At 45.0% G+C, this 13,126-nt stretch overlaps 4 protein-coding genes across 4 annotated transcripts; 2 read left to right on the top strand and 2 right to left on the bottom strand.

Moving 5' to 3' along the window:
* Positions 1-933: 933 nt before the first annotated feature.
* On the top strand, positions 934-2,431 carry CCR75_004601 (uncharacterized protein). The gene is made up of 3 exons (XM_067962687.1): positions 934-1,684; positions 1,746-1,922; positions 1,993-2,431. The coding sequence occupies exons 1-3, from the start codon at positions 1,052-1,054 to the stop codon at positions 2,332-2,334; spliced, it is 1,152 nt and encodes a 383-aa protein (XP_067818246.1). The 5' UTR covers positions 934-1,051; the 3' UTR covers positions 2,335-2,431.
* Positions 2,421-5,340, bottom strand: CCR75_004600 (uncharacterized protein; the record flags this gene model as incomplete). Its single annotated transcript, XM_067962686.1, has 2 exons — positions 2,421-5,085; positions 5,142-5,340. The coding sequence occupies 2 exons, from the start codon at positions 5,338-5,340 to the stop codon at positions 2,549-2,551; spliced, it is 2,736 nt and encodes a 911-aa protein (XP_067818247.1). The 3' UTR covers positions 2,421-2,548.
* A 154-nt stretch (positions 5,341-5,494) lies between these two features.
* Positions 5,495-7,132, bottom strand: CCR75_004599 (uncharacterized protein). Its single transcript, XM_067962685.1, has 4 exons — positions 6,829-7,132; positions 6,681-6,728; positions 6,503-6,580; positions 5,495-6,436 (listed from the first exon to the last, which is right to left on the bottom strand). Exons 1-4 carry the CDS (start codon positions 7,007-7,009, stop codon positions 5,532-5,534), a joined length of 1,212 nt encoding a protein of 403 aa, XP_067818204.1. The 5' UTR covers positions 7,010-7,132; the 3' UTR covers positions 5,495-5,531.
* A 1,748-nt stretch (positions 7,133-8,880) lies between these two features.
* CCR75_004598 (uncharacterized protein) lies at positions 8,881-12,480 on the top strand (the record flags this gene model as incomplete). The annotated part of the gene is made up of 1 exon (XM_067962684.1): positions 8,881-12,480. One exon carries the CDS (start codon positions 8,881-8,883, stop codon positions 12,478-12,480), a length of 3,600 nt encoding a protein of 1,199 aa, XP_067818205.1.
* Between the last annotated feature and the right edge of the window lie 646 nt (positions 12,481-13,126).

The following is a 13,126-nucleotide window of genomic DNA, read 5'->3' as shown; positions in this document are numbered from 1 at the left end:
AATACTAAACATGCAATTGAATTGTTATCTTATCTGTCTCTCTCTTTTGTTTACATCTACAGCTGATTAGTCTGCGGAATAAATAAATATTATGGTCTATATCTATTTATGGATAAGAATTCTGAACATTACTATTTAAAGTAATATCCTCCAAATATTATCTACCTTTTAGATAATATGTTAATTAACAATTCTTAAGTGTTAATTTCATGTAACGATACACCCCGTTACAAACAAGGATTGCGTCGCTCATTATAATATAGAGCAAGATTAGGTCGCGCGGGAAAGGGAAGCTTTAAATAAATAAATATTATATTTACTTACAATAGATTGAAATTACGCTAAATATTTGCAGACTGGGGTGCTGTTAATGAACTACTGGGGTGCTGATAAACGACCCCTTACTTTTTTTCATATAATAATTGACCTTCAGTAGCTAAGATTTTTAGCTACTTAAAATCTTCCTCTGTACGTCGTGTAAGTGAAGTATTCAGAGGCACCTCACCTTCACCGTTATCAGTGCAGGTTGCTTGGTTCTGTTTTCAGTACTATCGAAAGGTGGCCGATTGCATTTACAATATTGGATGTTTCATAAACATATGTTAGTTTAATTCGCGGTGCAGCAAGACAGACCCTCGAACTTAATTGCGAATACCTAAATATGAATTCATCAGTTGTGACATGGGTTTAATCGGCACACGCTAAAAAGATCGAGGTGTGTTGCGTATCCGCCTTTTTTTAAAAAGGCTTTTCAACTTTTAAATTTCAGCCTCAACCTTCCCTACCCCTTCGTGCAGAGCCACCTCCGATATTAGCGAATGGTCAATCCCGAGATTTAAAGGATCGTGGCCACAGATTTGGACGCGCCCATCTCGTCCGTTAAGATGAAAAGTCGCGCGATGCAGTCCACCCGCCGACAACTCTTGGTTGAGCAGACGTGATCGTAACCCTTCCCGCGACTCGTGTTGTGGCGACTTTCAGTCACTACCACTCTGGAAAGTATTTGCAATTCGTTCGAATAGTTTGCCGTTGGCAAGCTTCAGTAAAAGACATGACGCGCGTGACGACGGTTGCAGCAGCGCTTAATGAAGCTGAACCACAATATGACCAAACGGCAAAATATGCCGATAGCGTTTTGCTTCATCTGATTCGGCATGTTGCCCTGTATCTGTTTGTGTTGCTTTCAAACACGACGAAACTGGCGGTTACCGAAGCCTTGGGCGCTTTGGACGCTGCAACGTCCGATGTGGCCGACGAACCGATCAAAAATCTTCAGCATCGGCTGCATGTCGCATTATTTGCGTGGGTTGATCGCGAGATTGATAGCAACCATTTCGACGGTCTTTTGCTGGAACAAAGAGCGTTCGTAGTTATCAATCGACTCCTTCGGCAAACGCGAGCAAATACTTTTGCCACATGCCGCGTCCTTTCGGGGCTATTGCGCTGGTATATAACGAAATTACAGATGCCACTGGTGCAATATGAACAAAATAGTATGTTGTCGTCAACACTTGAATACTTGCTCACAAAGGAGGAGAACGCACCTATAAATGGTTCTGTGTCGCTACAAATTTTGTATCCGCTTCTGAATGCTGTGGATTTGATCAGTATCGAACAGCGCGAGTGTCTTGATGCCCTTGTCAACTTATTGAGATGGCTCAAACTGCATGACCAATCGCAAGAGGTACGGTGTGCAATTTTTTTTGATTTGCCAATTTGACTTAAGCTTGTACTCGTAAATTTAGGTGTTGGCAACTTTTATTTACAATTATCACGCTAAACTGATTGGACCATTAGCATTCCGCGAAAGTCCGGGATTGGATCATGATAATCGAAATCTTGAGTTTTGCAATGAGCTTGGCGTTTGCTTTGTGCAAATGCTACTGCAACACTCCGACCACATTTTTCGTCGAGACCTTCAGGTTTGCTCTTATCTAGCTAGGAGACGAGCTTAGGAAGGCTAACTGGCGTCTTGTGGTTGATTTTTTGTAGGTTGTAGACATCATTCCGTCTCTTTCGTACAGCGATACTGAAGACGATGACGCGTCGTGTGAAAACAATAATGCTCCATTTTCGCTTGCCTTGGACGACAGGAACCATTTGAAAGGGACTAAAACGACTACTTCGAACATTTCTTGTCCGAACGCAAGCGACTGTACGGAACGTAATCAGAAGATGGAACTAGCACCAATGGCATGGGTACATTCTGAATTGAAGTACAAGCAAGCTTTAATTCGCTGGAAGAACGACTTTTGTGTGAAGTATTGTTCTGTCGCTGCAGCTGGTCTTGCTGGTATTCTTTTTGCGGTCGTATCGACCCGTCAATTATACTAAGCTGGAAGACTTAACCTGATGTGAACTAGTTGGCATTATACGCAGCCATAAGATGAAAATATTATTGCTACTTCAACTTTTTAAATTTTATCCAGAATGTCAACAATGCTTTGATCATTTATGGACTTGATGTATTAATTCAACTTTTACCTTTAAAACCTAGGAGCCAGCAAAATATTGTACTAAATTTAAGTGCTTCTCTTGACGCTCTAACTTACAAACGATAAGCCCCACGAGCGAGCTTCCACAGGCCTTCAAGCACGGGCATAGCAGCAGCATATGCGAATCCGACACACTGCTCTGGATAATCACACGCAACACCGACACCCGTGACTACAGTGAGGACAAGTGACACAATCGGGAACACGACGTACAGCAAGATACGTCGCTGCTTCGCAGCATGGACAATCGAGTCTTTGTCCTCTCTTTGAAAATTTTGATCATCCTTGCAGCGGTCTTCGTAGCGATTAAACAGGTGTAATATTCCCAAATTAAACGCGTAAATCACTAGCAGCAACGGAAGGCGAAGAAGCATGTTTAACCACTCGTTCCGAACAAAGTACAACGCAATTGCACCAAACATAGGAAGCATCACAGCCACCAAATTCAATTGTGATAATAAAAAGAAAACGACGCCCAGCACAGCAAGCACTCCCAGAATCTTAATCCCATAAGCAACTTCACAACCAAAAACCTGAAACGATGCTGGGGCCCACCAAGACACCATCCACCAATGATGCTCTTCATCGGGTTGGCACAATGGCTTCACAAGTGCCACTTCCCGTACGTTCTCAAAGAATACAATTGCCATGATGACAAGCACCACGAGCACGTCCGCTTTGGTTATTTTCCACACAAACGACGCTCGATCTTGCGCATCTTGGGCGCGTGCATCCTTCCATTCCTCCATTTGTCGCCGCAATCTCGCTTCTTCTTCACGCTGGCGCTGGGCCTCGCGCGTTCGATCAATTTTTTCAGCCATAATTCGCTTTTTATTGACAAATTTCTGCACTATGCGATCCCGCTTTTCCTGCGCTTTTACACGATCCCGGTTGCGACGTTCATTCATCTTCATCACATCACGTTTGCGAAGCTGATCAAACATTGTGCGAAGACTATTGACCAAAAGCATCATATTTGAGCGATTCGCCAGAATTTCACCCGCTTTCAAAATAGCGTCTTCGCGCTTGGCTCCAAGCGCAACAAAATTCGTTGCCAACGTCTGTACACTATCAAGGCCTTTGCCTTCGTTACTGACAACCGCAGCACAAAAGCTGTCGCGACGGGCATCTTCTAGCAGGAATTGAGCATTTTCCACCTCTTCTATAAAAGTCATTTCCATTACCTCGGCTTGGTCCACCCAGCGCTCCAATCGCCGCATGGACCCAGTTGTCACACCACTGTTCGCAGCAGAATTAACGCCGAGCTGATTTGTCCGCTGGATGGCTTGATTGCTACGTGAGTTATCGGCATTTTCAAGCAGCAGCAACTGCTCGTGCTCGGGTTCGTGAGCTGACTGAAAACACTCAATTGCTCTGTGCAACTCCGCCTGAATTTTATGCTGCTCGGATTTTTCATCAAACGCCTTAAGCAGGAAAGAAAACTCATCCTTCTCTTTGATTCCACCTCCTAAATGCCCCACACTCCCACTTATAGACATGCTGCCACTCCAACACCTGTTAAATGCATCCATCTCATTAATTGTGGCCTTTCCCATTGCTCCATTTTGGTGAGGTGTACCAGAGGTCTGACGTAGTGACGCAAGCAGTGAAATAAATACAGGTTTCGAAAGGGGTTCACTGGAATTGATTTTTTCCATAATAAGCTCGGATATTTGCTCGGCAATTTGCTGGACGCGGGCATTGGCGATGTGCAAGCTCTGAAGGCTATTATCTTGTACTCGAAGCCACAATTCAGCATCTGCATAGCGCTTCCATCGCGACGGGACTTCGAGCTGCATCATCTCTACCGCTATCTGCTCCCCTCGACATGTAATTTCCTCGACAGCGGTATTGATTTCAGCAAATGTCATCTCTTTTCTGGTACTTGGATGCAGTGGAAGCTTTTCTAATTTCATTGCCAATTCCAAAAATGTTACGGATTCAAGCTGTTGCATTAAGTTCCTGGCATCCAAATAGACCTGCAAATGTCGGAGCCTCACACACGCGATTTGTTTGATCCGAAGCGAAAGTATTTTTTCTGAAAATTTACCCAGATGCTGCTCTATTACGATTGGGTCATCTTCAAAGAAAAGCTGATTGAGTGTCCGTTTTTCCCGAAGGAGTCGCCATAAGAACCAGCTAACGTTCCACAGTAAAACACCACAAAGTCCAAACACCGTCACCACGGCGACCACCACCGCCAATACGGCAGCCTGTTCCTGACTGTTAAGTTCGGTCTTGTCTTCACTCCACCACCACATGGCCCTACGATAGGATACGTATTGCTTTAATACCGCGTCATTATCTTTATTGTTAGCATCATCTGATTCCAAGTCCTCGATTATCTCGTTTAAATCCACTACTGCTGGTAGTCGCTCCGTCTGTTGTTTCATCTTATGCTCCTTCGTTTCCACCGTTTTCTTGAATGGCTTGTCCGTTGTTTCCCATGTCACAACGTGGACATCAACATCAGGCCATGGAACGAAATCGGATCCTTGAATGTCGTAAGCCTCAACAGCGACCTGTTGCTTTTCCCCTGGTCTGTCCGTAAAGGAATAATCTTCCACTCGGACCTCCACACGTCTGTATGCTAGTAAATGCGGCACTTCAGTAATGGATAAAAACATCATTATAAAAGTTACGTACGATGTGATGGCTCCGCGACGGCACGGCGTGCGTCGCTGGCGCAGAGCAGGAGGAACGTGACGAGCAAGAGCTGCCGTATGCGGTTAATAGTGGCATTACTTAATCCAAAGCGTATTCGAAATTGCAATGGCTTCTGCATCATGTGGCTTGCAGGCCCTAAGGCGAAGTGCCCAATGCGCGCGCGGGTGCCTGATTCCATTGGGCGGTTTCTCAGAACCGTCCTGCCCTTAGAACTTGCCCATTTGTGTAGATTTTAGAATAGCCACTGAAATGAGGTAGTTGAGTAGTGACGTCAAGGACAGATGATGCTGTAGGCCTAATTGTCAGTATCAGGAGCATCAATGGACGCGAGCTTATTTTACAATGATTTATTACTGTTTCACCAACTGGCTATCTCCTAGAAATATTATGCCGCTTCTGCGCGGTGTAGCTATTCTCGTACGCTACCGGTATAGACGGTAAGGTTATAAGGCTATGAGTCTTAAGTTCTAGCTCTGCGCCACGCTCGACTGCGCCACTTGATCCATGCATTGCATTTCCGAGCGACTTGAACATATCGGCAGTAAATCCTTGTGGCAGCTGTCTTGTCAGCTCTTGCAACTCTAGTAAAACCTCCTTTGTCGAGTCTTTACTACTTGAAAGCTGGCGTACATGTCGTCCATCGACATTTTCTTGTTGCAGCTGCCACGTTTTTTTGGGGGTTTGCTGCCGAATGATCGTCGCCTGAATTCGTACAAACGAGGCATAAACGTCCTGCAATCGCGTCCACGCTGCTGGCAGACCCGAATCAATATCGTCTTCATACCTTCCACCTTGATTTATATCAGTCAAATATTCCTCGAATTTTTCTGATTTAAGTCTGCCCTCTATTGCCTGAATTTTGCGCAATGTAGCTAGAATCGCCGGTAGAGTCACGCGTGTACCCTTTTTCTGCTGCAGAGCACCCAACGCCACTACCATTTGCTGCATTTCTTCCCTCGTACGATCTTTCATTTCGCGCTTTAATTTTTCAATCACGAGCAAGAAGTGCAGATGGCAAAAGCGAACGATCGCCATCTTTTTCTTTAATAGCACCACGTTCCTATTATTATTATTTTTTACCTTCAGCGCATAATACCATCGCAATGGCACTCCCACCAGCTTCCACAACAATTGCAGCACACAGAGTACTAGGCGCATGAAGCACATCGCAATGACCGCTAGCGCTAAAACGTCCTGACTGCAAAATTCATCCGATACGACATCTTTCCACCAAGATACTCCACTTTTGGCAATTTCTACGTCGTTCTCAATAGCTAGTTGTATCCAGGCGCCATATCAATATCGACTGGTCGTAATGATTACAGCCCCTCCCTCCCTACCTTGCATGAAGGTGAAAATGTCAGCAGTTCTTACGTCCTTCGTCACTATTTCGATAAAAGTTCGCTCCTGGGTGCCATCTACAGCCATAAAGCATATGAGAGCAATACACAGCATAGCTAGCAGGACGGAGAAAAAAAGTCGACAACGACGACGATTAATCCACAATCTTTTGCAGACCTTGAAAATAGTAGTCTTGCTCTTGTATTTCCATGCGCGTATTGGCACCTAGCAATGGTGTTGACATCAATACAGAAGACAGAGTAACACAGAACATTGTCACTGATTAAAACGACTGAAAATACAGAGAAAACAACGCTGTGGACACCTTTAATAGGCGTGCTGGCGGAAACAAGCTCGCGGCGCATCTGGCCGTTAAGAAGCACCATTAAGTACAGAGCACGACGCACTGTTAGCCTCGTCAACGTCGGACAGAGGTGCAATGGATGGCGGAGACTACGGAACGTCATAACGCCGATGTTATCAGATGAGCAAAGAATGTTTTTCATAGTCAAGTTAAATTACTGTGATTGAAACAGATGAAATACTGAGCATTGAGCAGTCATAATGTAAGCTTAAAAATGTAAGCGAATATTATATATATGTCAGGTGTATTTAATAGCGAATGCGAATTTTATCATGCCCCCTAAGTATTACTTGAAGTTCTTGGGCTAGTAATGGGTAAATGCAAGTGCCGCGATGTGATGTGCAGTTTAGCAGCTGGCAAGTGTTGCTGTGCAAAGACCATGATCGATCAGTCACATGCAGGGACAAAGTAAAACTGTAAATTTTTGAGGAGCAGATTATTTTACATTTTAAGATTAGTAAATATCGCTCGTCTCTGCTTGTCTTCAACGAATTTTGCATCTAGATTTAATTGTTTAGAAATGTCACTTAATCACAATTTAAATCTACGTACAACATCATCTTTGACTTTAGAAGATACCAGTAGCTGCTACTATTTCATTGAGGGCCGCATCGATACACGTGAATTGATTATTATTTTTTAGCTCTGCTATATTTAACATGGCTTAAACACTCAAGTGTTTCGATTCATTGCAATTAAGGCGATATTTGGCGCAGACGAGAATAATCATCCAGCCACCGGCATGACTTCAATTTGTGGATGGTTTTGAGCAGGATCATCTTCACCATCGCAATTGTCGAAAAACCTGCAAAATAGACCTTACAGGTTCCAAAAATCTATCTTTTTCTCGAAGTTGACACTGGTATTGTAGATTTGGTCAACAACTTGGAAAAAATGAGAGGCTTCTTGGTTGCGGCAACGAAATTTATGAGAGATGATATCTGCACTGATGCGCACCAAACTTTACTTAAAAAGCTTCGTTTAAAAAAAATTAAATCGAACGTCGCTGACGTTTTGCGCAATCATTCCTGATGATTAATCTCCAACACCGTTAAGACGTTCAGATTGTCCAACTCCGTCACGAGCAGTAGCTTCTCAAATTTCGACGAAACTGACATTAACACTATCAATTGCCAGCCAGACATGTCACCACCAGAAATGGCGCACGGAACATAAGGGTTTCACCAGCCCAGATCAAAAGCAGCAGTTTTAGCTTACCCTATCGGAGTGAATGGGTTTCATCTGCGGCAGAATTGATCGTAGAAAGACTTTTGTACACAAAAGTGTATTGCATCACTAACTTTTTGAAGGCATAAATTTTCGCGCGACAACCAATCGATTGCCGCTTCACGTAGTTATTATGCTCTAAATTTTAAGCATTGGTGTCGCAATGTGAGCTGCTTACAAGGAATGCTGCAATCATTTGAATCTTTTTAAGCAGAAGACATTAAAAGGTTGAGTTAAATCTGAAACCTCGCATCTAAGATTGCGTAATGGTGCATTTGCCTTGCTTCATCTGCGGCACTGCTTATGACTGGTCAAATATACTCAAAATGTCGTTTGTTATATCACCAAGTGTCGCAGCATCCAGTATGACCTTTCGATAGTCGCAATTCGCGCATATAACCGTACTGTCGTAAGAGTGTCAATCAATGTTTTACAAAGCTGCAAACGGTTGCAAATAAGCGTTATTCCTCCACGGCAAAACGGTGCTACATTTCAGCGCCTCAGTATCGCATCTCATCATAAGTCGTCACCGGCAATTTGTGAGTTGTGAAGTCGCCACGGGAGCAGCCCGGCCGTTATTTTATAATTTTCCAATTTTTAAACGAATCTAATAACGTCATTTAAAAAATTGTCCAATCAAATTCCAGGCTTCCATCTCGTTGCCTGTACATCTTCCCCGACGTTGAAGTGCGCATCAATCGTATCCGCCACGAGCATTCGTCGAAAAGATCCTCATTAACACTTTTACTCTCAAAGGCTCGAACCTTATAAATAATTAATTCGGTGATGTCAGGATACGAAAGTGGGGCCTCGTTGCCCTCGCGCGCCGTGCCTGACTTTGGCAATTACTCCCAATTGGAGACGCCTCGTAATTCCTCGCGCTTGTTTGCATTGTCTCCACACCACGTTGTGGACGTGCCGAACCGCACGCAATCGTTCTCCGCCGCAGATATCTACAAAGCGAATGCCCAGAAGGAACGTAACACAGATTTGCAGCGTGGATCCAACACACCATTGCCAGACCACCGCTCACGGTTCTTAAGTGACAGCGAGCTGCTCCTTGCTGCGGATCCCATGCACACACGCGAGTCTTTTGCGACGTTGAATGAGAAGGATGCAAAGACATGGCACCAACGCTCCACAGAGATCATATTAAAGATGCTCAATACGAATCTCGAGCGCGGTTTAAATGGCATGGACGTGGAACGTCGGATATTGCGCTACGGCCTTAATGCACTGGAAGAAGAAGCCAAGACGCCCGTCTCTGTGATTTTTCTACTACAGTTTTACAATCTTATCATTGCCATGCTCTTGTTTGCGGCATTAGCCTCGTTAGCACTGCAGGAATGGGTCGAAGGAATCGCGATCCTTGTCATCATCACGCTGAACGCAGCCGTCGCAACATATCAAGAATACTCGGCAAGCAATGCGCTGGCAGCGCTTGCAAGTTTATCGAGCCCTCAGTCCCTCATCATTCGTGATGGAATGCAGCAGGTGGTGGACAGCAAATTTTTGGTACCAGGAGACATTGTTATCTTGGTCACCGGAGACGTTGTGCCTGCTGACATTCGGCTGATTACGAGTGTGGATCTCAAGTGTAATGAGATGCTACTCACAGGGGAATCTGAAGATGTTGCAAAAAGATTTAATGCTCAAATTTGTTCCGGTAAAGGTGGCAAGTCAGCGAAGTTGACTGCTAACAATATGGTGTTTTCATCGACAACAATCACGACCGGCAATGCTCGTGGGATCGTCGTCGAGACGGGTATGAATACTAGAGTCGGATCGATCGCTGCTCTTCTACAGGCCAAGAGTGGCAAGGGCGCCAAAGCCGAGAGGAAGTGGATTCGTAATCCTCTCGAAGACTGTATTGCGAAACACCAACCGAGGCTTACACCATTGCAACATGCTTTGCACCACATGGGATATGTTATGGGCCTTATCGCAGTGGCAGTATCGCTTCTTGTATTTCTTGTGGGTATGATTCGTGGCACGAAAGACCCGCGTCATCCTAACCAGCCAACGTTCTTGACGATGATTATGACTGCGGTATCGGTCGCAGTAAGTGCTGTCCCGGAAGGTTTACCCATGGTAGTTACGATATGCCTTTCGTCCGGCACTGCCGATATGGTCAAGAAGAATGTGCTCGTACGAAAGCTGGCATCTGTGGAGACGCTAGGGGCAGCATCTGTCATTTGTACGGACAAGACGGGGACGTTGACGGAAGGCAAGATGACTGCAGTGAAGCTTTGGGGTGATTTCTGTGAGTATACAATTACAGGAAAGGGGTTTGCTCCGAACGGAGTGATTATTTCACCTGATGGGACGAATCAAGCGGACTCAACGGCTGGAAATGTTCAAGTCCGTGCCACTCTGATGGCTTCGGTACTATGTAGCAATACGCAACTCAAGCAAGTCGAAGGCGACGATGGCGAGGCTCGTTGGATTCCGTTTGGCAATTCATCCGAAGCCCCGTTAGTTGTTGCTGCTGCAAAGGCAGGAATCTGGGAAGACAATTTGATGCGAGACTATCCGCGTATTGTGGAAGTACCGTTCAGCTCGTCGCGTAAGATGATGATTACAGTGAATGCTATGCCAGTTGTGAACGGAGCTGCTATGTTTGATACGTTGACGTTTTCTGGAGACAGGCCTCCTTCGCTAGTAGCCAGTGTCAAAGGTGCACCGAACTATATACTTCGCAATTGTACGACGTATTGTCAAAAAGATGGTACGTTAACGTCATTAACAAGTGTGCAGCGTGATGAGATGTTGAAGGCGGTGGATGCACTGTCGTCGCAGGCTCTACGTGTGCTAGCTGTGGCCATTCAACCTCTAAATCAACTTCCCTTCTCAAAGGACTGCGATGATGTGGACGAAAAATTTAAGGCTTTGAGTACTCCTTTGATTTTTCTCGGTCTGGTAGCCTCAATTGACCCCGAGCGGGATGGAGTGCGTGAGGCCATTGCTACAGCTCGCGCGGCCTCAATCCGTACTGTAATGATTACAGGAGACTACTTAGCTACGGCTGTTGCCATTGCAAAAAATATTGATCTATTGCAACTTGGTGCTGACTTCGATGCGCAAGCGACGGATTGCACGCAGCTTCGACCACACGGAGACGTGTACTTGCCTCCTGCAGAAATTGATGAAATCACTTCACGAACACTGGTGTTTGCTCGTGCCAAACCTGAAGACAAAATTGAAATTGTCAAGTCACTTCAACGCCAAGGTCTTATTGCCGCGATGACTGGTGATGGAGTGAACGATGCGCCTGCTTTAAAGGAAGCGGACATCGGTGTTGCCATGGGTATATCAGGCACGGAAGTCGCCAAGGGGGCGTCGGACATGATTTTGACAGATGACAATTTCTGTAGCATTGTCTCGGCCGTGGAAAAGGGCCGAGTCATCTATGCCAACATTCAAAAGTTTGTCATGTTTTTACTGTCAACAAACATTGGCGAGATTTTGCTAATTTTCATTTCCGTGGCTGGTGGGTTTCCATTGCCACTGGAAGCCCTCCACATTCTGCTTCTGAACCTGTTTACAGATGGGATGCCTGCAGTGGCTTTAAGCTTGGAGAAAGGTGACCCCAACATAATGGCGGAGAAACCGCGTAACAAAAAGTCTTCGCTTATTCAAGGCCGATTGTGGTTGCTTGTCCTCTTCAATGCAATTTTGCTGCTTGTGGGAGCTATGACAACGTTCCTCTTGGGACTATACTGGAATTTTGGTGAGGTCTTGACAAAGGATATTTACAACGCGGGCGGGGGTTCCACTGGTACCGATTATACGGACGTAACCTGCCAGCGTTGGGAAGGCATCTCCGATGGCTGGAGAGTATATGGCAACTGCGCTGCACAGAACAAGGACGATTCTTTTATTTTTGGTGAGGAAGTGGCCGGTATGAATTTGTTTGAAAATTCTACCGTGCATTGTGAAGGAGGCGACTTTGTCTGCGTTCCGACTGGTTTAGGTCGCGCTCAGACAATGGTGTTCTTGGGATTGGCTTTTACGGAGGTGCTGCGAGCTTACACAGTGCGTCACTTTACAGAGCCCGTGTACGTCCGAATGTTTTCGAATGGCTACATGCAGCTCGCAGCGTGCATGTCGGTCCTTCTGACGGTGCTTGTCTCGACCGTTCCAGTCATTATGGATGATATTTTTGGGTTTGAGTATATTCCGTGGTTCCAGTGGCTTGTAATTGGTGCTGTGGCGGTAAGCAATGCGTTTTGGGGGGAAGTTCTGAAGGCTATTTTGAGGCGGAACGACCGAATTCAAGCGCGCTGGGACCACTTGAAGTCTGGCTTTGAAAACATTCTGCTGGAGATTCGACATGTGCGCCACCACGTTGAACGACTCGAAGCCGAAAGCCTTAAGCGAGAGTAATGAGATGATAACGATAGTGTACGAAGATAGTGTTCTTTGTGGGGAAATATTGATTATATTATGCGTTCAAATAATTGATTCCTTCATGCTCCTGGTGGAACACACCGGATTTGCCCTTCAATTAATGATTGGTTAGTTTTTGTATTTCTAATCGTTTACGCCTTTTTTATGCACAGGAGAAGCGGTTCTTACGCATCCTGATATTATACAACATGTAAACGGTATCCCGTTAATACATATTACTTTCCAATGGAGGATTGATAAATAATATTTCCTTTGAGAAAAAAATAAAAAAGTACACAATTATCTTTTTAAAATTTTGACTTAATATATCCAACGTTACCAAATTTATTAAAATTGACGCAATAATACATTCGTTCTATTGATTGGTCCCGCCAACCGTTACCTCTACACATCGTGTACGTGAATAATTGAGGCACCTAACCTCCACTGTAACCAGTGTAAAGTGAACAAGTACTGATCAGTACAAGTAAAAGGTGCCCCGATACACCTGGTAGCACTTCTTAGTCCGTTTAACGGCCTACGCACGTTCCATCCAACATGGACATGTTGGATGAAGAAGGAGGGAGCTTTCGAGCCACTCAAGAAGGCTTGACAAAACGCGTGAAAGGTTCACTCGCTTGAG

Source organism: Bremia lactucae, linkage group LG6 (genome assembly GCF_004359215.1).
Source record: "Bremia lactucae strain SF5 linkage group LG6, whole genome shotgun sequence".
Lineage (NCBI taxonomy): Eukaryota > Oomycota > Peronosporomycetes > Peronosporales > Peronosporaceae > Bremia > Bremia lactucae.
The sequence above is the reverse complement of the archived record's forward strand: the minus strand, read 5'-3'. Positions and strand labels throughout refer to the sequence as shown.

Excerpts from the sequence above, each read along its gene's own strand:
- CCR75_004601 (XM_067962687.1), top strand. The coding sequence starts at position 1,052 with ATGACGCGCGTGACGACGGTTGCAGCAGCGCTTAATGAAGCTGAACCA. Across the intron at positions 1,685-1,745 it reads TGCATGACCAATCGCAAGAG|GTGTTGGCAACTTTTATTTA; the intron begins GTACGGTGTGCA and ends TCGTAAATTTAG. Across the intron at positions 1,923-1,992 it reads TTTTTCGTCGAGACCTTCAG|GTTGTAGACATCATTCCGTC; the intron begins GTTTGCTCTTAT and ends GATTTTTTGTAG.
- CCR75_004599 (XM_067962685.1), bottom strand. The coding sequence starts at position 7,009 with ATGAAAAACATTCTTTGCTCATCTGATAACATCGGCGTTATGACGTTC. Across the intron at positions 6,729-6,828 it reads CGCCAGCACGCCTATTAAAG|GTGCCAATACGCGCATGGAA; the intron begins GTGTCCACAGCG and ends CACCATTGCTAG. Across the intron at positions 6,437-6,502 it reads CATTTTCACCTTCATGCAAG|CTATTGAGAACGACGTAGAA; the intron begins GTAGGGAGGGAG and ends GGATACAACTAG.